Below are 26,497 nucleotides of genomic sequence, written 5' to 3'. Positions count from 1 at the left end.
CGGATGAAAAATTGGTTCTCATACAACAAACTTGTATTGAATGTCTCTAAAACTAATTATATTAAATTCAGAAATAGGACCAAAGTATATGAAAACAAGTTTAACATAAAATTCAATGGAAACAATATCTTGCGGGTTAACTCAGTAAAATTCTTAGGGGTATATATTGATGAGCAATTAAAACTTACCGAACACATAAATAATATTGCGAAAAAATTAAATTCAGCCTGCTATGTCTTCAGGTATCTTGTAGAATTAGTCGATTTAATAACAATTAAAACTGTGTATCATGCATATTTCCATACAATCATGTCATACAATTATGAAATCTGGGGAAATGCCAAACTAAACGGAAATATACAAAAATTGAAAAAAAAAAAAAAAAAAAAAAGGCCATTCGCATAACTAAAGATAAAAAAACATCTAGTTGCAGAAAATTTTTAAAAAATTAGTAATACTAACATTTACAAATGAATTCAAATCATCATAATACTCGAGGCTGCAATAAATTGAGACCCATACAACACACCACTACTCAATTTGAAATAGGAATAGAGCACATTGGCAGAATACTATTTAATAGCTTACCTTACAAAATAATGGAAATCAGCAACATAGACAAATATAAAGCTTCCATAAAAACAATACACTTGTATGCAATCCATTTTACAATTTAAAAGAATTTATGGAGTATACTGCTGAAAGAGGGGAAGCATTATGGTTACAGCCAGACTTCCTTGTATAGCTACAATGCCTAACAACAATATCATAATACCCTAAATCCTGCTTATTTTTTTTCCCTTAATAAATATAAGAAATTGCTTGACATATCATGTCTATGGGTATGTATAAAAGAATTGTTATATTTGTAATTCAGATTATATGATAAATTTTATCACTATTTGTTTTACTTCAAAGTTATATGTATTTAAAACTAAATATGTATGTGTATTTAAAACTGTGTACATGTAAAACTGTATATGTATAACTGTAAATATGTAAATGACATGTTCCATAGCCTTATGGTTTCTACCAAAAGAAGGCTCAATGGAATAAAATAAATAAATAAATAAATAAAACAAAAAAATTTCAAATGTAAGTCTTGAAATATTAATTAAAATATTAAATACGAAAATAAAAGTACTAAACAAATATTAAATAAATTTTGAATACGAAAATAATAGTACTAAACAATATCTGAGTATGTTGATAAAGATAAGCAAGACAATGTTAAAACTCAATATTCTAGGTACCTTAAACATATTTGCTGTATCTCACAAGAAGTTTAGATGTTTAAGATAAGGCCATACAAAAGCATATATTATGCTGCATGTTACACGAAAATAAAAAATAATTATCAGTGGATTAAACAATCGTTACTATTTTTTTAATTCCGCTAACAAAGAAGTGACTCAGAGTAACACCGTAACATGATCAACAGAAGTTCATAGCTATGATAGAATGAAAATAAATTACGCACCAACCTTCGAACCTTTTATCTCTACGTACTCACATACTTCTTATCAAATAAAAATGAAGTTGTAATTCCAGGAAATTCTGCCCACCTAATATTTCACTAACCTGAAACAAAATAATAAGGATGCTTACAAAATATATACAATAATTAAATCTTTCACATGTACAATAACTCAGTGGCACATTTTGGCAGAAATAATTTTCAAAAATATTTTAGCCATAGTCTGAGCACAGTGCCGAAATTGACCAACAAACAAACAAACAAAGAGTGACAGAGGACGTAAGGTTAAGCTAAAAATCACTAATAAATAATACCATACAGTTAATATATTTTCACACAAAATGTTCAGTGTTGGCCATAACGACTCTGTCTAAGTTTCGCTAAAGTTCACTTGCATTCCTAAGATGTAGCTTTCATGGCCAACATACGTATTCATAAATTTGCCTAATACCATAGCTATGACAGTAGCGTCAAAAAAACTACCACAAAATATAAATTCCTAAATCAGCTTTGTATAAAACCGTACTGATACTACACTACATTTTGTACACAAATTAAATTAAAAAAAGTTTAAATTGTGATTAAAATAAAAATAGGATATGTGAAATTCTGAAAAATAATCACCGTATGCCTACTTGCCAACTAAAACGCACGCAGAATATAATTTCTGGGGAGGAAAAATAGAGGGGGATAGAACCTCTTTGCCTGTTGTTTACTTTAAAATTCTTTCCTTTTGTTGGTGGTAATAATTTGTTTATGGATTTAGGAAAAAGGGTGTGTGTGTGTGTGTGTGTATATATATATATATATATATATATATATATATATGTGTATATGTATATATATATATAAATCCTATCTCCCCTCGCTCTGCGTATGTCTCCAATAAGAATGATAGAAAACTGGCATAGTGTGTTAAGAAATGTATGCAAGACAGCACTGCCACCCCAATGAAATATAGTTGAACAGTTTTCTAAATTATACATAATTTTTTTAACACCATACGTGTAACTACTTTCAAGCACTACATGAAAACGGCTGATAATATAATTTTTTTTTTGTTTTACATATCGTTTAACCATATTCATGAGGTATGATACAAGTAAAACATAGTACACTGTAATTATATGTATATATATAGACATATACACATACCTACACATATAAGAAACGCAAAATATAAAATTACATTATAATTTCAATAAAAATATAAAAACATAAAAAATATTTTTACTGTCTGATATACATCCAATATAATAACATAATATGAGATATATCTAGATGTAAACTTCAACACATAAGGAAAAAATTTTGTTTTTTAACCACATGTAATACAAATAAACACAAAATATTGTCGCGGGTTGAAATTTTGCAGGGTTGTTGAAATCAAATTTGGGGACTTTACTGACGGGACTCTGGGCTGGCTGCTCTGTACACTCGTCAGCGCAAGTGGCGTGACCATGTAATTGGGGCACGGGGCCGGCGCGGCGCGCTGCGGGCTTGCAGAATTTTGTTTGTTTGTTTGGCCGCGCGCTGGCGCAGCCACGGGCCGCAGTTACTGGGGCGCGCTGTCGTAACAAGCCGCGCGGTGTGGCCTGCACATTGGGGTAGAGGGGGGGTAGTCTTCCCAGATGTTCTAGTTAGTTGTTTAGTAAATTTGACTTCAATAACGAGCTTTTGTTATGCTAGGCGCGGCAGGGCGCGCGAATTTAAGCGCAAGTGAGTGGTGACTCGGGGCTCACTCAGGCGGAGGCTATGCGTCTCACCTGTGGTCACGAGTTGTTAGTTCGTTCGTGATGTAGGAATTCAAGCTTTCGGGCGGAAGCTATGGCCGACGCCAGAGGCCACGAGTCGTTTAATTTAAGTTAGGTCATAATGTAGTCATCTTCAAGCTTTCGGGCGGAGGCAATGGCCCTCGTCACTAGTCGTTTAGTTATAATTTTTAAAATGTAATGTTCGTTCGGATTTTAAGGGCAGGAGAGGCCCCTACGTTAGTTTTAAGTAATCGATCAAGAAAGGCTTTTCGGAAAATGTGAGTATGGACTTATCTTTGTTTTAATTTTAAGTATTAATTATGATTTGAGGTATTCGGAAGGACTAGGGAAGTGTTTAGTGAAGTTCTCTCATTCTCTCTCTTGTAAGGTCGTTCAATCGTTAAGGAAGTAAAGAGATTATTGTTTTAAATTGTAATCCCGCTATTTAAATGTTCTTTAAAATGATGTTGAGTATTTGACTTTAAGAATAAAATAATTTTAATTAAGTATTATGTTATTTTGCAAAATCTCCTTAGTTCAGCTCTCACCAGACATCCTGTACGGGATGACGAACCTATGATCCTAGGTACAGTAAAGTATTTTATGAAGTTAAGACTAGTTGATGCCAAGCGAGTTGTTTCTATGTAAAGAGCTACGATTCTCTCCCCCCTCTGAAAGTGAGACGTGACAGAAATGGCGGTGGCACCGGCTAGGTGCACGTGACAGAAATGGTAGAGTTCGCCGGATAGGTTCTATTTCTGGAGAGAGAGAGAGGTAGATTTTTATGTTTATTATTAAGTTAGTTTCAGATTCTGATAGCAGGTTATTAAGAGTTTACTTGAGGAGAGGATTACGGAATTTTAGTCTATAGTGGAGGAAGTCTTTGAGATTTTTTTTTCGACGTAACAGATGTTTATTTGAGGATACTTGTAAGGATAAAGTTTATAGTGATAAGTTGTTTTAAGTCGTTGAATTTATTGTAGATTTATATCGGGGATTATTACGTGAGGAGAATACGTTATAAGTTAAATGCTTATTAGAGATAATGCAAGTGGTTTAATTTAATTGAAGTTCATTTTAAGATTGTAGGTTAAGAGAATTATAATTTAAAATAAAGTTTTTTGTCGTAAATAGGAATTATTTTCAAGAGAAGTTTGTTTTGTTTTCGTGCGCGTAGGAGACGAGACGTACGAATTAAATCAGTCGAGGGAAGGATAAACGTTAGAAAGGAATTAAAGAGAAAACGAGAGTTTATGTAAAAGAGAGTTATAGAATTTATAGTGATGTTTTGTTTTAATTAGAAAAATGTTGAGAGTTGTTTCAGAACGACACGTCAGTGGACGTGGCAGAGTGAACACGTGACGGGGAGGTGCTGAGACCTAGCGGAGAACGGAGGAACCGCAAGCGAGGGTTGGCGCACCTGATGGAATTCGGTGACGTCACGGGCTCATACGGAGACGTGGACAGGCCGTGACCTTGTTTTGATCAGCTGTACGGTAACTTAGCGATAAGAAAATAGACTATTGGTTAAATAAATTTAAATTTAAGTGTGTTTTAGAAGAAGAGGAACTTTCAGTATGTAAGTAATTTATTTTAAGAAGTGTATGATGTATAGGCTAGAAGCGTTTCGTTGTAAGTTGTTTATGTTTTTGTTAGTTAAATTCTACCTCGGTTTTAAAAATATTTTTTTGGGATTTGTAAACATTATTAAGGAGGTACACTATAAAATCGATAAGCATTGAGAAAACTGGGAAGGCTAGATTTTGTGTGTAGAGGGAATTTACTCCAAAAGAACAGAGAGACAAAATTAATGTTTTCATTAGGGCGAGGGACCCTAAGGTGAGGCGTTGTGTCCCTGGGAAGAAAGGGAATTGTAGCGCAGACCATAGGAGATGGGCTGACTACGGAATTAAGGGTCAGGAGAATCCTGAGAGTTGTGAGTAGTTTGGGGCAGGAGTTCCCCATGGTAGTACCGAAGTGGCTATCCTGTATGGGATAGGGTACCATTTCAATGAAGTTTGTTGGTGGGGTTAGAGCCCCCTGTGTAGTGGGCCTATAGCAGATAGGCACTACAGTGAAATTTTTGGTTATTTTGTGAGGTAAATTCCCTGGAGGTTAAGTAAGATTGGATTCAGTTAGGAAGGAGGGAAATGAGAAACATTGCTGTAGAGAGTTAGTGTACTTGCCTAATGTGAAATTGAATTTTACTAAATTAATTTAGGAGAAAGTTTTGTTCGGTAAATAAATAATAATGGAAGATAGCTAGATAATTAATTAATTTTTTTGAGTAAGGTGTTTTAAGTAATGAAATAAAATAAGGTGAAGTAATTTGAATAATTGGGGAGGAGTTTCTTTAAGAGTTTAGATAATTGTTTTTGAATTTATTGAGATATTCAGCCAGTGAAGTTTGAGTGTGAGAGATACAGTGAGATTTTAAGGAAATCGGTTGTTTATTAATTAGGACAAATGAGATTTTATGATTAAGAGTCAGTAAGCATAGTTAAAATTTACGACATGATATTTGTTGACAGTTTACAGTTATTAAGGAGAAAACAGAGTAATCTATTTATTTTTATTTTAAGGGTTTGAAGATAAGATTATGAATTTTTTTTTTTGAAAGTTTCTTGGGCATGTTTGAATAATTTTTATTTGGATTTTAAGAAATTACAGAGAAAATTTAATTGATTTACATTAGTTTGGAAGTATGGAGGTTTAGTGTTCGATTAGCCCTAACTTGATGGTCGGATCCCAAAAGAATGCCGTAAAACCGATAGCCAATTGAGAGGAATGCGGTAGGCGCTTGTGTAGAGAGGGGTTGTGGGAAAGCTCCTTGGGACTGATGGCAGATCAGGGGCCCTAAATAGTGTGTGATGCTGTAAAACCAGTGCAGAGAAAGCCTGGTATGCTTAAATTTTTGGGCACAGGTTATGTAAACCTGGGGTTCCATGGGATTTAGTCATGTTAGCTGCTGTGAGACATTAAGATTTCCAGGCTCCATAGTAAATTCAATGTAAATTTTTGTTTTCTTAAAATAATAAATTTGTTTTTAATTTTTTTGAGATATTTGATTTGTAACAGTGAATACAGACCCCGAGGAATAAGAGTTGTCATGATGTGAGAGGAGAAGGTGGTAGGCCTAAAAGGGTACAGGCACCACAGAGGTTATGTGCATTGCATAATTTAAATATAAGGAAACTTGAGAATTTGAAATTTTGTTGTTGGGTTGGACACCCATAAGAAGAGTATAGGCAGAATTTTTATTGTTATGAGATGTCTAATTTAATTGAAAAGAAGAAAGTTTAAAGATGCAAGGTAACATTATTATTGTAATAATTGAAAGAGATTAAGAGGTAGAGAGAAATAGGCAGTTTTTGTTTGTAAGTACTAAAGTTTACAAATAGAAATTTAGTAACTAAGAATGAATAATAAGTTAAGTCTAGTGTAAAAGTTTTTTTTAAGTTTGTTAAGTTAAGAGTCACAAGTAAATTTTTTTTTAGAGAGAATGTCTTTGATAGGAAGTATTAGAAACTTATGGGAATTTTAGGGTAACATAAATAATGTAGGTAATGAATAATAAATAGATGGTAGGTCTTAAGTTAGGATTAACATTTGAAGCAGAATTTAATTAAGAAGAAGGAAAATAAATAGGCCTAATGAAAAGAACAAAAAAGGATTTTATGGTAAAGCATTTTTTTTAAGTAATAAACAATGAATAATAATGTTGTTTCAGGGTAATGTGTACTAATAATACAATTTTTTTTTAGGACCAAAGAACAGGAATTATGTAATTTAAATTAACATGTATTTTTGAAACTGTTACAGATTCCTTAAGATGAGCTGAGCAGCAGTCCAGTTTACAAGATGACAAGAGTTCGAGAGACAAGATACAAGATCACTGAAACAAGAGCCAAGACTGAAGATTCAAGAGAAGAGAAAGCTGGCAGCCATGGACTTACAAGTGGAGATTAATAAGGTCATGTAAAGTTTTATTTTTTTTTATGGAAGACAGTAACTGGAGTTTTTTTTGTTATAAACATTATTTACAGAACTTTTTAGGTTATAGTAATGTAATGGAACTAGTGAGTTGTGGTAGCTGTCAAAAAGAACTAATACCTTAAGTTTAATTTTTAAAGTTAATTTTCTTAATTTACAGAGGGATTAGTAGTTTTTTTTAAACCTTATTTAGGTTGGAATTTAAATACAATAGCTTATTATAAATGTGTACGAACAGTTCAAGTTCACAGTACTGATAGGTAGGTCAGATGATCTTATTGATTTTGATGATTTGTTGTTTTGAGTTGATTTTTAAGTGTTGTGAATTAGACAATGAAATAGTTCTGAAAACTTAAATTATTTCAAGCTAAGAAATAGTAAAGTTAATTGTAACTCAAAGGACACCAGAATTTAATTTTTTTTTGAATTAGTAATGTTTGAAAATTTTATACTTTACAAGAAAGGTTATAAACAAACAGATCGGATGGAACAAGGATGCAGTAAATCACAATTTCATTTAGAATTATTGATTAGCTTTTGAGGTTATGAAGTAAAAGTAATTATAGTTTAAAAGTTTGAATAAAAAAAAATGTTTTTTTTTATTTGTTTGAAATAGAAAGTTTAAAAGTTAATTAGTCATGATCTAGGTGGGTGATGGGGTGGGAATTGGCCACTCTTTTTCCCTATAACCTCCCTAACATGGCCTTCTATTACAACTAACAGAAATAAAGAAGAAGAAAAATGAAGAATTATTAGTTAGAATGTTTCTTTCATGAAGATACCTGATGAACTTTTACTGTTTGGAAGAATAGAAGCAAGGTTAGTCAGATATTTTTACTCAGAAGAAGAAGAAGATAAAGCAGTTTTATGACTCGACAAGCCAGAGATTGGTGTTTCCCCTCTGCGCTTCTATTGACTACGTTGTTTACTCTCATGGGATAGCTGGTTCGGCACCATGGAGAGAGATTGGTGGGCATTGTGGTTGCCCCCAGAAGAAAAGAAGAGTAGAAGAGGTTATGGGTGGGCCATGTGAACTGACCTTCAACCCAGTTACTTCGTGGGGACTATTTGCTGTATAGAGAAGATCAAGACTCAAGAGTTAGGGAAAATCATTGGAGGTCATGTTTCCCTTCCTTAAGTTTTTCCTATCAAATTATTTGCCTGATTAGATTATGCTAAGGGTGGGATACTTTATGTTAGCAGTTGAATTAATTAATTTTATTTTTTTGTGTGTTTGCATCCTTGCCCATCGATTGCAGTTTAGTAGTTAGTTTTGTATTTGTCAGGCGTGATGGTAATGCCTGTTGATGATGTTTCAGAATTGTAATCTGTTCGTGATGAGGATGGCACAACTCCGAAGCAGATGTGGGGAGAAGTTGTGAGCTGCCCTGGAAGCCAGTCCAGTAGCTGTTGGAGTTGAGTGGTGTTTGCTGATGGCCAGCCCAGGGAGCTACTCTTCTCGACAACACTGACTTCGAGGAGTTGCACCAACCTTCACGAGATAAGAGTTTAATTAATTGAAACACTGTAAGGACACTTAATTTTTTTTGAAGAACGAAAGAAGTATGGTAATAAATGGAAACCGAAAAAAAAAAAAAAATAATAATTATCAAGAATTTGCACATTGTTTAACGAATACTGAGAAACTAAGAACAGTAATTTAATTTGTAAAGAGAGCCTCACTAACAGAACAATTTTTTTAGAATTGAGAACTCGAGCCTCTGAAGGTTCCTGTGAGAACAAACCAGATAAAAGTTTTACATTTAATTTTATGAATACTTGTTGTTTTAAAATAAATCTTATGCAGAATCTAGATGTATGTTCAGACAGCAAGGAACTAAGAAAATTATTATTTTTGTGAAATGAGGAATTTATAGTTATGGTTTAATGGAAAAAGACAATTTGTAATTTTGAGGTAGCTCGATGGGGCTCGAGCTCTGTGAGGGGAGGGTTATGTCGCGGGTTGAAATTTTGCAGGGTTGTTGAAATCAAATTTGGGGACTTTACTGACGGGACTCTGGGCTGGCTGCTCTGTACACTCGTCAGCGCAAGTGGCGTGACCATGTAATTGGGGCACGGGGCCGGCGCGGCGCGCTGCGGGCTTGCAGAATTTTGTTTGTTTGTTTGGCCGCGCGCTGGCGCAGCCACGGGCCGCAGTTACTGGGGCGCGCTGTCGTAACAAGCCGCGCGGTGTGGCCTGCACATTGGGGTAGAGGGGGGGTAGTCTTCCCAGATGTTCTAGTTAGTTGTTTAGTAAATTTGACTTCAATAACGAGCTTTTGTTATGCTAGGCGCGGCAGGGCGCGCGAATTTAAGCGCAAGTGAGTGGTGACTCGGGGCTCACTCAGGCGGAGGCTATGCGTCTCACCTGTGGTCACGAGTTGTTAGTTCGTTCGTGATGTAGGAATTCAAGCTTTCGGGCGGAAGCTATGGCCGACGCCAGAGGCCACGAGTCGTTTAATTTAAGTTAGGTCATAATGTAGTCATCTTCAAGCTTTCGGGCGGAGGCAATGGCCCTCGTCACTAGTCGTTTAGTTATAATTTTTAAAATGTAATGTTCGTTCGGATTTTAAGGGCAGGAGAGGCCCCTACGTTAGTTTTAAGTAATCGATCAAGAAAGGCTTTTCGGAAAATGTGAGTATGGACTTATCTTTGTTTTAATTTTAAGTATTAATTATGATTTGAGGTATTCGGAAGGACTAGGGAAGTGTTTAGTGAAGTTCTCTCATTCTCTCTCTTGTAAGGTCGTTCAATCGTTAAGGAAGTAAAGAGATTATTGTTTTAAATTGTAATCCCGCTATTTAAATGTTCTTTAAAATGATGTTGAGTATTTGACTTTAAGAATAAAATAATTTTAATTAAGTATTATGTTATTTTGCAAAATCTCCTTAGTTCAGCTCTCACCAGACATCCTGTACGGGATGACGAACCTATGATCCTAGGTACAGTAAAGTATTTTATGAAGTTAAGACTAGTTGATGCCAAGCGAGTTGTTTCTATGTAAAGAGCTACGATTCTCTCCCCCCTCTGAAAGTGAGACGTGACAGAAATGGCGGTGGCACCGGCTAGGTGCACGTGACAATATAATATTACATTACAATTATAATAAAAACATAAGAAAAACAGTGCGTACCATTTAATAAATATTCAATATAGTAAAATATCTTATAAAATATAACATTAACCTTATACACACGAGTTAAAATTTCTGATGTAAAACATCTTATAAAATATTTATTATACGTATCATTAGATCCTTTTACTTTCGTATGATTTTTTAAATCTTTGGGTAAATATAAAAAAAATTGTGCTATTTTTCGGAGCTCTTTTGCAAAACCTTTTTTTTTGTTACTGATATTTTTAACATTTTGTGGCAAACTATTTATTATACAGGTAAATAAATGCCTATATAGCTATAGTTTTTGGCATATTGACGGGTGCAGTGAGAAAGAATACTGGGGTTCAGTGAGGTTCTTGTCTTACACGGGTGTATGTCACTATTTGTTTTGTGGAGGTGAATATTATCTTTTATTAGAATCAACAATAATTTTTAAAAATATGTATGTATTCACAGTAAAAAGGTAGGATTTTGAGGTTTCGAAATAAATTCTTACAGGATGGTCATGGTTTTAGCCGAATCGCTCTTTTTTGAAGCGTAAATATTCTATTTCCTTCTGTAGTCTCTTCTCCCCAAAGTTCCATATCGTAACGCAAAATGGAAAATAAGCAAAATACACACAACGTATAAAGTATATTGACACATCCTTAAACCATAACAAGCACTTTTTTTTTTTTTTTTACAATATTGTGAATATAGAAGTTTCAGCTATTTCAAAGCAAAACAAAAATTGTGGAATCTTTAAAACAAACGTAGGCCTACTGCAAAAAACACAGAATGAATGTAGCTTTTGCAGTAAATAGTAACTACCTCTTTCGTGTAAACTTTAAACGCTGTTTATTATACGTCGGATTAGAAGATACCTTTTTTGTAACGAAAAATTATCAACGTGATAAATTAATTTTTTTTTGTGAATGATTTCCTGTAGGCGAGTAACAGTTTTTCACCGTATGTATATATATATATATATATATATATATATATATATATATATATATATACTAGCTGCCCGATCCGGCTTCGCGCGGTTGTATTAATTGGGGGGGGGGAGGGGGAAATGAGACCAAATCTCTTATTTACAGTTATAATAAATGAAATAAAATGAAAATTAATTAATTTTGACAAAAATTTAATACAATGCTTTGTAATGTACCGAAGAAAAAACGAATAGCACCGATGGTTTCCCGACTCTCGAGCACGCAACGTTGTCATGGAGACGAAGTGCCCACTGTTTCCCGGGCTTAAACACCAATCAACATTGATGATCAGTTTATTATTAATAATAAATTTTTAAGACCATTGATCGAAATAAAAACTACCCTATCTCTCAAGTTAGAAAAAATTACACATAATTGCCCATTTTCATCGAAATCAGTTGACTTGGTGAAGGGGACCTTTTTAGAAATCAGATGTAGTTAGTAATTGTCTTCTTAATTTGAATAATTTATATCACTTTCAAATCCCGACCGACTTTGTTCTACCAGTGTATAGTTATTTACCTGTATATATCTAAAAATTGGTGGTCTGTATTTAATGAGTGATGAGGACTACACTAACAATGAAATAGTCGTTGCCATGGAGACGAATGAAGCATCAACAATGCTACAGCCGTTGCCGTGGTGATTTTCTGCCAACTCATACATACATCACATTAGAAAACTCTAAAATTATAAGATTAAGACCATTAATCGAAATAAAAACTATCCTATCTCTCAAGTTGGAAAATATTACACCTAAATGCCAATTTTCATCGAAATCGGTTAAGTGGTTTAGGAGTCCATTGAGGACAAACATTGTGACACGAGATTTATATATATTAAGATATATATATATATATAGGGTATATATATATATATAAAATTTTGTAATTATAAATACATCATTAACACTATTTTTGTTTTGTCTTAAGAACATTAAAAAGATTGAATAATGTTTAATTTGTGAAAAGTGCTACTGTTTCCCGCCCGCCGCGCCGACAAGAAGCAGGACCCCCAGACGCTGCCCGTGCTGCCATCTAGCGAGCGTTGCGAGAACCACGCTCGCGCCGAGACACCGTCAATCTCGGCCGCGCAGAACCCGATCGATAGATGGCTTCCCCGCTGCGATGCAAATATTAATTTGGCAAAGTGTAATTTACGCTTGCAAACAGACGTGCACGCGTGAGTAAACAGAGCGCGAGGCTAATTAAATGATAGGGGGAGTTGAAACAAACCCATTTACACGATCCAATTTCTCCCAGCGGCCCTGACAGTCGCAGGGTACAGGATGAAATGTTTACGCAATGCGACATTTCCTTTTAGCTTGCGTCCCTTCTAAAAATACACACTCAAAGCACTCAACGGCCGCAAGGTAAATAAAAAAATAATATTCAAAAATAACATTCGCAAAATATACATTCACACGGGTGAATGAACTGAAATATGTCCAAGCACACCCACCAGTATTAACGGACACTATAGTTAAAAGCACGTCGAAAGTTTGCGCAAAATGAACTCGGTTTCAAAGCTAAACCACTATGTTCTTATCCCAATTCGAAATGTGAGCTGCAAATAAATTGCATTAGAAATTTTTTTTAGCTATTTTAAGGGAACCGCTAAAGCTACCATAACGTCTCGATGAAACACATCTTGAACTAAAGTTTTCATATAGTACATAGGTAAATAATCATTTACTAACGTTACTACATATTTATTGAGGATAAATTATGTTTTATAATAACAATCAATAATACCGTATTTTTAGTTTAAATTTCAGTAATTTATCCATGGCAAAATTCAAAGGCCACTGAATGTCTGATTTTATAAATTTTAAACAGAAACATAAATAAACCTTAAAAGGATTTAAAAACAGTGGAGAATGGTGAACACTATCCTTAATGAGGATATAAAATAAATTTATTTTTATCTTAGTTTTTTGTGAGAGTCATTTGGCAAATCTTAGATTCAAATAAATGACAACACAAATTAATTATTTTTGCTAAATACTATTGCAAAGAAATAAACACGAATATTTATCGTATATAATACGGTTAAATACGTTGGTATTAGAACAATATTTTAATCAAAATAATTTTGACAGGTGATTTTTTTTTTAAATAATCGAAAATAGAGCTCATTATGTGCATACTTTTTTGATGCATATATCTGGAGTTAACATCGAATATGTGATTTTGTTACTAAGTGCTAAGCTAATATTTTCTCAATCATTATTCTTTACATATACATATATATAAATCGAAAAATAACTTTAATGAAATTGCACCAGAATTTATTAAAAAGTTGCACATATATATTATATAAATCGAAAAATAACTTTCATGAAATTACATCAGAATTTATTAAAATGTTTCATATATATATATAAAACGTGCACTGTTCTATACTCGTTAAGTGTAGGTTATCTTTATAGAGAATCGAAAAAGCACCCATTTTTGTTGTATTGGCTACATTTTTTATGCATTTTGGTGGAGATATTTCTAATTATGTAACTTAAGGCCTAAGTAAAGCCCTAAAAACAGCATGTTTTCCCTTCATGAAATATCTATGGAGAGTAATAGCAAAATATGTCATTTACACCGATTATGACCAAATGCACGAAAACGTACATGAAACTGAAAAACTATTTAATGTGGAATTTTATCGACTTCGGTTGAGCAAAGGCAAAGTAAAAATTAATACATACACACCAGCATAAATACTCAGACAGGCATGTGATAATTTATCCATCGAAATAAAAAAAGTAAGTTAAATTAATTTTATAGATGCCTTTACAACCCAAAAACTTAAATTTATATATTTCCTAAAGAAATCTCATTCAAAATAGCACCACCGCGAATGTAAGAGAAAATACGTCTGAACACGTGTTCAATAAGAATTTAGGAACAAGCCAGAGCCCTAAAATTCCGAGAACACTCCTCAACTGTCGAACGCAATAACGGGCTATCCTGACGTTCCCTGAACAAGTTTGCCGTCAGAGAAAAGCACGGCTCGCAGTGCAAATGTTTGGTCCAGACCGTCAACCCCCCCCCCCCCCCCAACCCATTGGTACGTCAGTCAAAGCCGAGAACCGGACTGGCCCGGTCATTCCCCGGCGAGGCCTCTTGATGAGCTATCAAACAGAGTCGATTCACCGCAGTGATACCGAGGCTTCCAATCCGTCTGCCGTCCTCCGCTGCACTCCCTGCCTCGCCTGTCAGACAACTATGGAGGCTCTTTGCACCACCCCACTCGGAGGCCAAGGTCGAGTCCTCTGCGGCAGTGGCTAGGCGCAGCATCTGCGTCACACACAGTACAGAGTAAAGCCTCGTTTGTCCGACCATCGTTCATCCGGATCAGATTTGTAGACATTTTATTTAATGTTCACGTAAATGTTTTGTAACTACGTTTGTTAGAATGTAACTATACGTTTGATTCAATGTACAGTTCCTGCACAGATTGTATAATTATGGTAATACAATTGTTTTTTGTTGAGTTTAAGAAAGTGCACCAGCTGAAAAACATCATGGCGTACTTGGAGCGTCAGTCCGACATCAATCCAGCTGAACTATTGACGATAAAGCGTTTGCGGGCCGTGCTTCATTCCAACGTTCTTTGGGGGCGGAGTGTTTATTTCAGAAGACATAATTTCTTGAGATGAAGATTCTGGGACATCAAGTCTTGTGTCTGTTAATTCTGAATGCTTCTTAAATCGAGACCACCAACATTTGCTAGCAGCTTCTTTTTCTGAATTGAAGTACATATTTTTCTCGTCCAGTGGCTTTGGCTAAGTCATATGGCAATTTTCTTACTTGCTAAACGGTAATACCGAACCCTAATTCCTGCATCTCAATTATATAGCAGTAAACACGTTGCTCTACTTCAGCAGTCAGTGCACAATGGCGCCTAAGTTTAGATGTATGAGAATTCTGCAATTAAATATTTTAGGCCAGAAAATCTTTCAAAGTTGATCAAAAGACCCCAAATTCTTCGGGAGCTTTGTATAAAGTAATATTTTGCTCCCTTTACTGGCGACAACATTTAATTTTTGCTTTTTTAGTATGTTTTTGCCTTTGATATAAAGTTTTTCCTTTCCCAAATCCTTTTTTTCTTTCCTTAGGAACAGTCATACTTTAAAATAAAATTGAAAACAAAAAATAATATATTTGAATATAAGTCATGTTTGCAGCTAATTACATTTTGTAAAGCTATGAATAGGTAAGATTGAGATTTTTTAAAAATTGCACAGGTAATAGCGTGATAATATAAATATATTTTTAATAGTATAATTGTGTACAAAGTAAACATTACAACTATACTGCTTCTATACTACTATAGTTTTAATTTTATTTCTAAATATATGACTAAAAATAGTTTTTGCTATTTTAACTTGAAAGTGTTCTAAAAAACATTAAATTAATAAAGATATAGCTGTCGTGTAAGCTGTAGAAATGACACAAAAAATGTTGATCACAAACTGTTGTTTCATAACTTTCCACAGCGTTCCTTTGTTGCAGTTTAAATTTCAGTCGCAGAGACGGCTTCTTGTGCTATAAACACTACTACGTTCGGTGGGCAGGCAAATGCACGGTGGCTGCCTGAATATGTATCACGATGATACCTAACCTTACCCTACATATACCTAGAATCACTTTTGACTCATCAAAAGGTCAACTGGGATGTACCATGCAGCGACACCAATTTCCAGTAAGATCTGCATTTGCCATCACAGTACACAAATCACAAGGCCAAACTTTTAAATTTATTGGAGTGTTTATGCATGGCATGCTGTAGGTCGCATTTTCCCGAGAAAAGCGACCAAGTACATTAGTACTCCTCCTAAATGAAAATCCTCGACATATCCGCAAAAAAAATTAGTATGGAAGTATTATTGATAATTAATGATAACTGTGAAGTGAAAATGAATAACAACTATAATATTGATAATTATCTAAATATATAGGCCTATAACTCAAAGGTGACTGACTGACATAGTGATCTATCAACGCACAGCCCAAACCACTGGACGGATCGGGATGAAATTTGGCATGCAGGTAGATGTTATGACGTAGGCATCCGCTAAGAAAGGATTTTGATTAATTCTACCCCCAAGGGGATAAAATACCACTCACTGACTCACTCATCACGAGATCTCTAAAACTATACACCCGATTGACTTGAAATTTAGCATAGTTACTCATTTTGTGATGTAGACGCTCACTAAGAACGGATTCTGCGGAAATCCGATCCCAAGGGGAGTTTCGGGGGCGTAATATATCAAACTTTCCAGTTTTTGGTTGAAAATCACCATGGCAACGGCTGTTGCTTTGTTGATGCTTCATTCGTCTCTATGGCAAAAACTATTTCATTGTTAGTGCAGTCCTCATCACCGTTGAAATTTTGGCGGGTATTTAAAATATCAAAAATTGCCCTTTTTTCAAGTATATATATTTTACAGACTTGAAACTTCACAGTAATGTACCTTATGTTACGCAGAATGACATTTTCCGAAAATTAGATTCTATGGGTGGTTAAAACCAGGCAACAGTGGGTACTTTGTCTGCATGAGAACAGGATTTTGCATTGTTCATGCCTTCTGCGTCTCCATGGCAACGGGCATCGCGCGGCAGTGGCGTACCCACAAGGAGGGGCATGTATAATGAGCGGCGCAAGAGTGATCTGCCTGTAGACTGCCGTAGCGAAGTACGGGTACATCAGTTGTACGATGCGTGCACGAGTCGGGAAACCATCGGTGCTATTCATTTTCTCTCCGGTACATTATACAGCATTGTAATAAATTTTCACTGATTTTTTTTTTTATTTACCATTACTGTAAATGGGAGATGTGGCTTAATTTTTTTCCATCAGTATAGCCGTGCGAAGCCGGGTCGGGCAGCTAGTCGATACTAAGGCGTGAAATCAATTAAAAGTTAATTTAAAAACGAATACGGATTATTGACTTTACTTGAATTTATGATTCAAATACATACTAATACTAGTATGGAAATTACCAACACATTTTGTTAGCTAAGCTATTGACAATTTCCCTGAGTTCCCGGTTTATGAAGGCTCGCTGAGATGCTACTGTTTACAATATACACCCTGTAGCTTCCTTTGGAAACACCCTACAGTGCAATTCCGCACTGATCGCCTCGGCACATCGTGGTCAGGCCATTAGTCCGCCCGGTAATCCGCGGCCAACACACCCCCTCCCCCCTCCTTCAGTCCACCACCACCCCGCACGTGACGAGGGGCGCCGAGTTAATTAATGAGGGCCTCGCTATCTGCTCCGAGAACTGCTGGTGCATCGCGCGAGCGGCGGGCAGTGTGAGGACTGCAATGCCGCAGGTCGCGGGCCGCGAAGCCCGCCTCGCTCGAGGCGTGAGTGGAGCGAGCTTCTGTAGAGCCGGCAGGGCAGTCTCAACCGTGAGCAATATGCGTCCAGTGTTGCACAAACCAAACTATCTACACAATTTTTACGTAGGAAATAAATTTTCTATTACAATAAAAAAAAGCCAATTTAAAAAAATGTGGGATTGTCTCTGCCCATAGAAGCCCAAATGAGACGCTTGCCGCAAAGTTAGTCAACATTAAGTCGACTTTAACTAATCTGTGTTACCAGTTCATTATAGAAATATCTAGGTTTCGAGCGCTCACTTACATAATAAGGACTACGCGTGATGATAAACGGAAAAAAAAAAAAGTTTGTCTGAATTTGTAAGTCAAAAACCAGTCAATTGCGTAAATTTTAATTTGTCACCCACGTCATTATAATTTATTATGAATATTGTACAGGAAATCTGTATCTGTTAGAAAAAGTCACCATCCCTAGAGATCGCAATCACTATGTTCCGGGTAGTACATGCGCCAAGCGTGTTACCTCGGACAAATTTCCCACGATCGCCCGCCCCACGTGCAACACCACCTTACGGACTTTATTTCGAACACGACGATATTTTTCTCCCATGTGCATCAGTATTAGTTTAAGCTAGGGAACGTTCCGACATGCACTTTTCTTCTTCAAGAATTGGCCACTCATGTACTGGGGCTCAGACATGCCTATACACTGATGTGATGCAATGAATAACATATGGAGTTCAAGGAAGAACAGAGAACCGGGCATAACTTATTTTATGACATCTACGAATCCGTTAGTTCCACTAATAAGAAAAAAAGACGACAAATACATTCTAGCAGATCTCGTGCAGGTCTTAACCTACGGAAAATACCAGGTGCGTAAACTCATACAAGAATTGGGGTTGAGGAGAATAAGGCCGGACGCATCAAACTGAAGAGGCAAGATGTGTAACTAAGGCACGACTTCGGTTTGAGTGGTCAGCACTGGTAATTAATATGAATTATTACTTATGGTCCACCCAAGTGTTTCTAAACACTGAGGCGTTTGCCACGCCTCCTTTTAATTTGGTAATTAATTATATCATATGTTTGGCACTTGGTTCATTTTCGTCCTGAAGATTGATTAAAACATAAGCATTACGGACATTCACGGCGCTGCGCTTGTGTGTGTTTCCGCGAGCCAACACCGCGCGGCGCGCGAAGCCTTATGACGTCATGGTGACGCGTTAACCTGCGACGGTCTGCGGCTGGCGAGCGTAGAGACGGTGCTGGCGGCTGGTGGAGTCGACTTCGGCTCGCGGGTGCAGGCGTGTTGCGCCGCTGCTAAAATGGAAAGGCTGTTCCATTCACCTACGCATCGACCAGTGCCCAGCCCGGGTTATCGTCCACCATGCTGCGCAACTACAAGTAAGCCTCGACGCAACCGCTATTAACAACCGGGCACCGGGTTGGTTTTTTAAGGAAAAGCTATGAGCAGAGAGACTTGACTGATCATAAACTCAAATTCATTATCTTGCTAGTTTCTTGAATCGTAATGTGGCGAAATAAACTCGACTTCTCCTTTTTACGCTACGTGAGAATTGACGTAAACTGCAAGCCAGACTTATCACGTTGCTGTGGTGCGGGATGTGAGACTCGCAAAATTACGTCGAAACGAGAGTCCGGTTAGACCAAAATATTGGGAATTGTGCCTAAATAACATTTATAGACAATTACGTCATCCAGCAGTGTAATCAACGGACCTGTTAGGGAAAAACTTAACCTTTCTAAATGTTTGTAAAATTACCCGTAATATAGTGTTTATAATATGTGATTACATTAGATGTCCTTTTCTTTAATGCGAGATCTAGATCTTCTGTAGATTTGTGTAAATGGTTCTGTATTTTAATGTACCAAGCCGATGCCAAGCAGGAATATTAAATAGTAAACAGGCAGTGATGTTTTCAATTATTATCCAGGTCATTCTTTTTTGCCTAGGGACCGTACTTCTCACTGCATTTAGTTGGTACACCCTTCTGCGGCTCCCGACTTTAAACTCGAGCGCCTTAAGTAAGGCCTCAAAACTGCGCAACTCTGCTAGTCAGAGTCGCAGACGCGGTAGTTTTCGGTGTTTAAGATACTTATTGATTTTTTATATCACCAGTATGGCATTGGCTTGGATATATAAATTACATAAAGAGGAGATTATGACTAATTTAAAAGCTGCGTCAGTCGAGCACAGTGCGGACGAAAGCATAGATGTTTTAAGACAAAAGTTTGTGGCGCATTTGAAAGGAGAAAGGGTTTCGTGGCAAATGGAACAGGCTGAAGCGAGTGGGTCTGGCTCGCTTAGTACAAATTTTCTAAAAAATAAGTTTGCTTTGCGATCACTAGAAAATGTTCCGAAACTGCAGTCAGCAAATGTAGAGGATATATTAGAGTTTTGCATGGCCGTGGACAAGCTAGCTAACGCAAATTATTTTTCCAATGAGAGCGATTTAATTTTAGCTGTTGCTTCGCGTTGCACAGGCTTAGCTTACGATATACTCATTGCGCGTTATAAGAGTCATATGTCCTGGGTTGATTGCAAGGAGGCGTTATGGGAAAATTTATGTCCTTGTAGAGTTAGAGAGGAACTTATAATAGAGAAAACCCGTCGTTTTCAAAGAAAAGGGGAAAAAACTTTGAGTTATGTACATGACATTTTGGACCATGGTTCGGCCCTTAATGTCCAAATGAGGGAAATGGAGTGGATACGGTTAGTCTTAGAAAACTTGCATCCCCACATTAGGAGGGAGTGTAGCTTTGTGGAGAGGCCCACCAACTTGTTCGATATTAGTAATTGGGCGGTGGAGGTGGATAATGTGTGTTGGGTTTCCGATTTATGCGAAGAGGAGGAAAAATCAAACATTTTAAAAGAGGGTGAAAGTAGCGTGGGGATAAATGGGGAAGCGGACTTCAATGTCACGAGAGTGGATAGGTGCAGTGAAGTTGATAAGGTGGGTGTAAAGTCCGAAATTTCAGCATATGATCAAAGTAATAAATATAAAATTAGAAAGAAGTGCTATGCATGTGGCAGTGAGAGCCATCTCATCGCTAAATGCGCAGAGAAGAAGCAGAGTAAAGGTCAGGGGAATAACGTTAGACGAGTGTGTGGGTTTTGTGGCAAGTGGGGGCATTTGTCTCGCAATTGTTTACAAAAAAAAAGGGTTAGCTGGTTTCGTTTTGAAAATAAGCATCGTCTGGCGGTATTGAAAGCTAGAAGTAATATGTGTGTCAGGGTAAGTTTTTATGAGGAGATAGTCTCGGGTTTAATTGATACCGGGGCTAGCAATTCATTTGTACAGCAGGCGTTTTTGAGTAGGTTAATAACGAGACATCCCGAACTAAAAAAAAATTTAAAAACGGAGCCAGGGTTTGAGGTACATTTGGCTGACGGGAAAAGCCGGAAAATCTCCTTGAAAGTACGTTTGCACTTTAAAATAGGAAATTTTGCCTGGACACGTGATTTTTGGGTAATGCCTGGACTACTCGAAGAATTGATTTTGGGATGGGATTTCTTAAAGGGCACGGGAGCTATAGTGGATTGTAAGAATAGGAGGTTATGCTTCGCGTTTGATAAAAAAGTCAAAATTAGTCTTGAGGCACCCAAGAATAAATTTGAAGTTTGTTGCGGAGGTTTAAAGGGGGTGGAGGAACACTTAACAGAAAAACAGAAGGACGAACTCAGGGATATTTGTTTTCGTTATCCCGATGTAATTACGGAAAAGGTGGGAAAATGTGAATTGATGCCGTACCGGATTGAATTAATTGATCAACGTCCGGTGAGGTGTGTGCCCTATCAATGTGCTCCTCCCAAAATGCTAGTTTTTCGGGAAATCATAGATGATTTACTTAAGCAAAATGTTATAGAAGAAGCGAGTTCAGAGTACGCTTCACCCGCCTTTTTAGTAAAAAAAAAACACCGGGGAAGTATCGCTTAGTCTTGGACTACCGAATCTTGAATGATCGCATAAAACTAGATGGTTTCCCGCTGCCCAAGGTGGAAACTGTGCTGCAATATTTGGGGCAAGCGAAATATTTTACGGTGTTAGACCTTAATGCTGCTTTTCACCAATGCATGTTGGAGGAGAGTAGCAAGAAGTTCACGGCTTTTGTTACCCCGTGGGGACAGTACCAATGGAAAAGAGTGCCTTTCGGGGTAAATTTTGGCTCACAATGCTTATCGCGTATCTTATCTTACATTCTGAAAGAATATCAATTTAAAAATGTCATTAGTTTTCTGGATGACATTTGTATATTTTCTAATTCTTTCGAGGAACACTTGGAACATGTGGAAGGGGTTTTGCAAAAATTACGAGGTGCAGGGTTAACAGTCAATCCTGAAAAAGTTTGTTGGGCCAGAAAGAAAATTCGGTTCCTGGGTTTCATTGTTGGGGAAGGAAAAATTGTAATGGACCCTGACAAAATTGAGGCCATTGTAAATTTCGCGAGACCTCGTAATGTAAAAGGCATCATGAGATTTTTGGGCATGATGGGCTATTTTAGCCGCTTTATTGAGAACTATGCGGATTTGTGCTACCCTTTAAATAATTTAAGAAAAAAAGGGGTTATTTTTAATTGGGGTGAGGTAGAGGAGGCCGCTTTTCTCGGTTTGAAAAAAGCCATTTCCCACCCACCGGTGTTAGCGTTACCAGATTTCCAGAGGCGATTTGTAGTGCAGGTTGACGCTTCGAGTGTCGCGTTAGGCGCGGTTCTCTTGCAAGATTTTGGCAAGGGTCTACAACCCATTATGTTTGCTGGAAGAACACTTAATAGACATGAAAAAGGTTATAGCACATATGAAAAGGAAGCCCTTGCTTGCGTGTATGCTTTGGAACGTTTTGACACTTATCTAGAGCATGACGAATTTGACCTTTACACGGATAATCAGGCTTTGACCTGGTTGTTTTCGCATCCGAGACAACTAGGGAAAATAGGGCGGTGGGTAATGAGGCTCACTAGGTTTAGGTTCAAAATAATTCATGTAAAGGGAAAGGACAATGTGGTCGCGGATGCCCTTTCGCGGATGTTTGAGGAGGAAGGCGGTGAACAGGATTTGGAAGACGAGAGTGAAGTAATCAGGTGTGGGCGTTTTACTGTGGAGCCAGAACTATTCAACAAAGTAGAGGAGGTGTTAGAACAAGATTTGGAAGGGCAAAATATAATGCGGGATTTACTGCAGGGCAAGAATAAGAATTTCGTGTTAGTGAAGCATAGATTATATTATCAACAAAGTGGGAAAGAGAAAAGACTTTATATTCCTAAGCTCTTACGGCCTATGGTGCTAAAATATTATCACGATAGTGCGTTTGGGGGTCATGGAGGAGTGGACAAGACATATCATAAATTGAGAGATGAAGTCTATTGGGCGGATATGAAAAGAGATGTGCAAAATCATGTTAACACGTGTGAAAGTTGCCTGTTAAGTAAACAAACCGTAAATTCGAAATTGGGTAAATACTCCGTTTCTCTGCCCACGCGTCCCTGGGAGAAGGTTTTCATAGATATTTTTGGTCCTTTGCCTCGATCTCGAGAGGGAAATAATTGTCTTTTGATTATTGTGGATGGTTTCACTAAATTTAATTTTTCTTTACCTTTATCTGACATGAAAGCGGCGAGAATTGTCAAGGCTCTTACGCAAAGAATATGGCAAATTTTTGGAGCACCTGAGAATGTGGTTTCTGACAATGCGGCCTATTTCAATAGTCAAATATTTGGGAACATGTGTTTTCGTTGGGGAATTTGCCACATTAACACCAGCCCGCATTATCCTTGCCCAAACCTGGTAGAAAGAGTGAATAAAAATATCAAGATTGCACTTACTATTTATCATCATCAAGACCATCGCCAGTGGGATGAAAATTTGGATATGCTGAGTTTAGGATTTAACATGGCTAAACATGACGCCACTCATTTCACTCCCGCCGAATTATTTCTGGGGCGGAAAATACCACACCCTCTTTTAAATGTTTGGGGTATAGGAGAGGAATTATGGGCGATCAGTAGTCCACGTTTATTAGAAAGTAAATGGGTAGAAGCTATAAAAAATCTCCAGAACGCTCAGAATAAGGTTGCGAAACAATATAATAAGGGGCGCTTGGAAAATCCTTTTAAGGTGGGAGACTGGGTGCTCTGCAAAAGTTTTCCCATCAGTAACAAAGCGCTGCACAAAACCGCTAAATTAGAGTTTTCTTACCAGGGGCCTTATAAGGTGATAAGGCATTTAGGGGGAGTAACCGTTCTTTTGCAGCGTGTGGACAAAAGTTTTGAGACACGTAAGGCGCATATTAGTCATCTTAAGAGGTTCACACCCGATCAAAGTAAATGATTGTTTTTGCCCTTTTTAGTCATGTGAATAGAGATTTTTTTTTGAAGTATGTTGTTGTATGTTAACGAGTAAACGGGAAAGTGGCACAAAGCATTGTTTGGTCTTTATCATTGTTTTTTTTTGTCTCTCTCTTGTGTTTTTCTTCGCGTGTTTTTTCTCACTGTGTGCTTTTTTCTTCTTGCTTTTCTTGAGGTCGTTTGTTTGAATGGCGTGTTTTGAGTGCTTCCCCGTTTTCTCGCCTTATAGTGGCTCGAAGCTACCTAAATTTCTTTGGTTTTTGGTGTTAATTTAGTTTTTTTTTAAGGGGGGGATATTGAGGCGTTTGCCACGCCTCCTTTTAATTTGGTAATTAATTATATCATATGTTTGGCACTTGGTTCATTTTCGTCCTGAAGATTGATTAAAACATAAGCATTACGGACATTCACGGCGCTGCGCTTGTGTGTGTTTCCGCGAGCCAACACCGCGCGGCGCGCGAAGCCTTATGACGTCATGGTGACGCGTTAACCTGCGACGGTCTGCGGCTGGCGAGCGTAGAGACGGTGCTGGCGGCTGGTGGAGTCGACTTCGGCTCGCGGGTGCAGGCGTGTTGCGCCGCTGCTAAAATGGAAAGGCTGTTCCATTCACCTACGCATCGACCAGTGCCCAGCCCGGGTTATCGTCCACCATGCTGCGCAACTACAAGTAAGCCTCGACGCAACCGCTATTAACAACCGGGCACCGGGTTGGTTTTTTAAGGAAAAGCTATGAGCAGAGAGACTTGACTGATCATAAACTCAAATTCATTATCTTGCTAGTTTCTTGAATCGTAATGTGGCGAAATAAACTCGACTTCTCCTTTTTACGCTACGTGAGAATTGACGTAAACTGCAAGCCAGACTTATCACGTTGCTGTGGTGCGGGATGTGAGACTCGCAAAATTACGTCGAAACGAGAGTCCGGTTAGACCAAAATATTGGGAATTGTGCCTAAATAACATTTATAGACAATTACGTCATCCAGCAGTGTAATCAACGGACCTGTTAGGGAAAAACTTAACCTTTCTAAATGTTTGTAAAATTACCCGTAATATAGTGTTTATAATATGTGATTACATTAGATGTCCTTTTCTTTAATGCGAGATCTAGATCTTCTGTAGATTTGTGTAAATGGTTCTGTATTTTAATGTACCAAGCCGATGCCAAGCAGGAATATTAAATAGTAAACAGGCAGTGATGTTTTCAATTATTATCCAGGTCATTCTTTTTTGCCTAGGGACCGTACTTCTCACTGCATTTAGTTGGTACACCCTTCTGCGGCTCCCGACTTTAAACTCGAGCGCCTTAAGTAAGGCCTCAACACCACTATGCAAAGTAGAAAGCAAATGTTAAATTACTGCACACACAACACAAATAGATAGTTGCTGGCGAGGTGGAAAATTTTGAAACAAAAAAAAATAATAACGAGACTTTTAGAAAGCCATTCACCGAGGAAAAAAATTGAAACTGAGTTTTTTTTTCTTTTTGTTCATTTCAGAAATTTTACACGGTGCTCCTGCGGTTGACGTCTAAATTATACTCGCATCCTACTGCCTCGTTTATCACGGTGGAAGTACCGTGGACAATCAACTAATTAACTTTAGTCTTGAAATAGCTCTGGCCATTGCAAATCAAGCAATTAACGCCAGAGTATTAAGCGCACCTTGCTCCGAGGAACGTCAATGAAACCGTTTTCCTGTTAACACGTTGCTCCCAGGACTGCTGTCAGAAACAATAGAACTGCTTCGGTGTCACAGATTCAATCAGTTCATTTATAGTCTTCGTGTTCTGCTCTTGAGTTTTACAACTTGTCAGTTATGCGTTTAGCTGGCAGAGCAGCGCAGGTGCTCTCCGAACGCACCTCGTTGCAGAAGTCCGAACATAAATTACAAAATGACGATAGTGTACCCCATCATGGTGGCCAAGAGCAATGGTACATGTAGTTTCCCGCCTGAGCGCGAGGTGAAATGAGATGAAATGTGGAGCAGGAACGGAATGAACTGGTGCGAGGATGCTACCGACTGCCAGAACTGGGCATCGAACCACGGGCCCGCGGACAGTTCCAGGAAATTAAAGTTTTGATTGCTATGTAAATAAATGATGTTATGTGATATTAAAGGGCGTAAGTTGACCTTGCAGTCATTATCCTCGACTCTAGGACACATAGGGTCCGCCTACCTGGAGTAACGATATAATTAAGGGCGACACCAGTATGCGAAACAAGAGCCCATTTACATCTTAGCGCAGAGGCAGAATTCTCGGGAGTAACCCGAGAAAGCCCACGTAAACACAGCAACGTCCGCCACGTTTTACACTTGCGAAAATTCACGTTCGACCCCAACGGGAATCGAGCCTCGGGCGCCTTTGTGAGAGGCGACTGTTTCGACCACTCGACTACCACGCCTCTAGCAATGTTATTTTTTTATATTTAAAAAATTATATTCGTTTGAGTATTGGC

The 26,497-nt window shown here is 37.5% G+C and overlaps 1 protein-coding gene and 1 long non-coding RNA gene across 4 annotated transcripts in view; one reads left to right on the top strand and one right to left on the bottom strand.

Annotated features, from left to right (window-relative positions):
* The window catches only part of LOC134541884 (lysine-specific histone demethylase 1A-like), a 686,470-nt gene that overhangs the window by 577,044 nt on the left and 82,929 nt on the right, over positions 1-26,497 (bottom strand). The window contains exon 12 of one of the 3 annotated variants that reach the window (XM_063385606.1): positions 1,244-1,581. The exons of the other annotated variants lie outside the window; for them this stretch is intronic. Coding sequence (XP_063241676.1) covers positions 1,577-1,581 — 5 coding nt within the window. The 3' untranslated portion in view covers positions 1,244-1,576. Of the gene's footprint in view, positions 1-1,243; positions 1,582-26,497 lie in introns of those variants that run through there. 3 annotated transcript variants of the gene reach the window in all.
* On the top strand, positions 4,381-8,824 carry LOC134542172 (uncharacterized). Its single transcript, XR_010076750.1, has 2 exons — positions 4,381-4,810; positions 7,054-8,824. It is a non-coding gene; the product is annotated as an uncharacterized LOC134542172 (long non-coding RNA).

Source organism: Bacillus rossius (genome assembly GCF_032445375.1).
Source record: "Bacillus rossius redtenbacheri isolate Brsri chromosome 4 unlocalized genomic scaffold, Brsri_v3 Brsri_v3_scf4_2, whole genome shotgun sequence".
NCBI classification, from domain to species: Eukaryota; Metazoa; Arthropoda; class Insecta; order Phasmatodea; family Bacillidae; genus Bacillus; species Bacillus rossius.
This window is presented reverse-complemented; position numbering and strand designations above follow the sequence as displayed.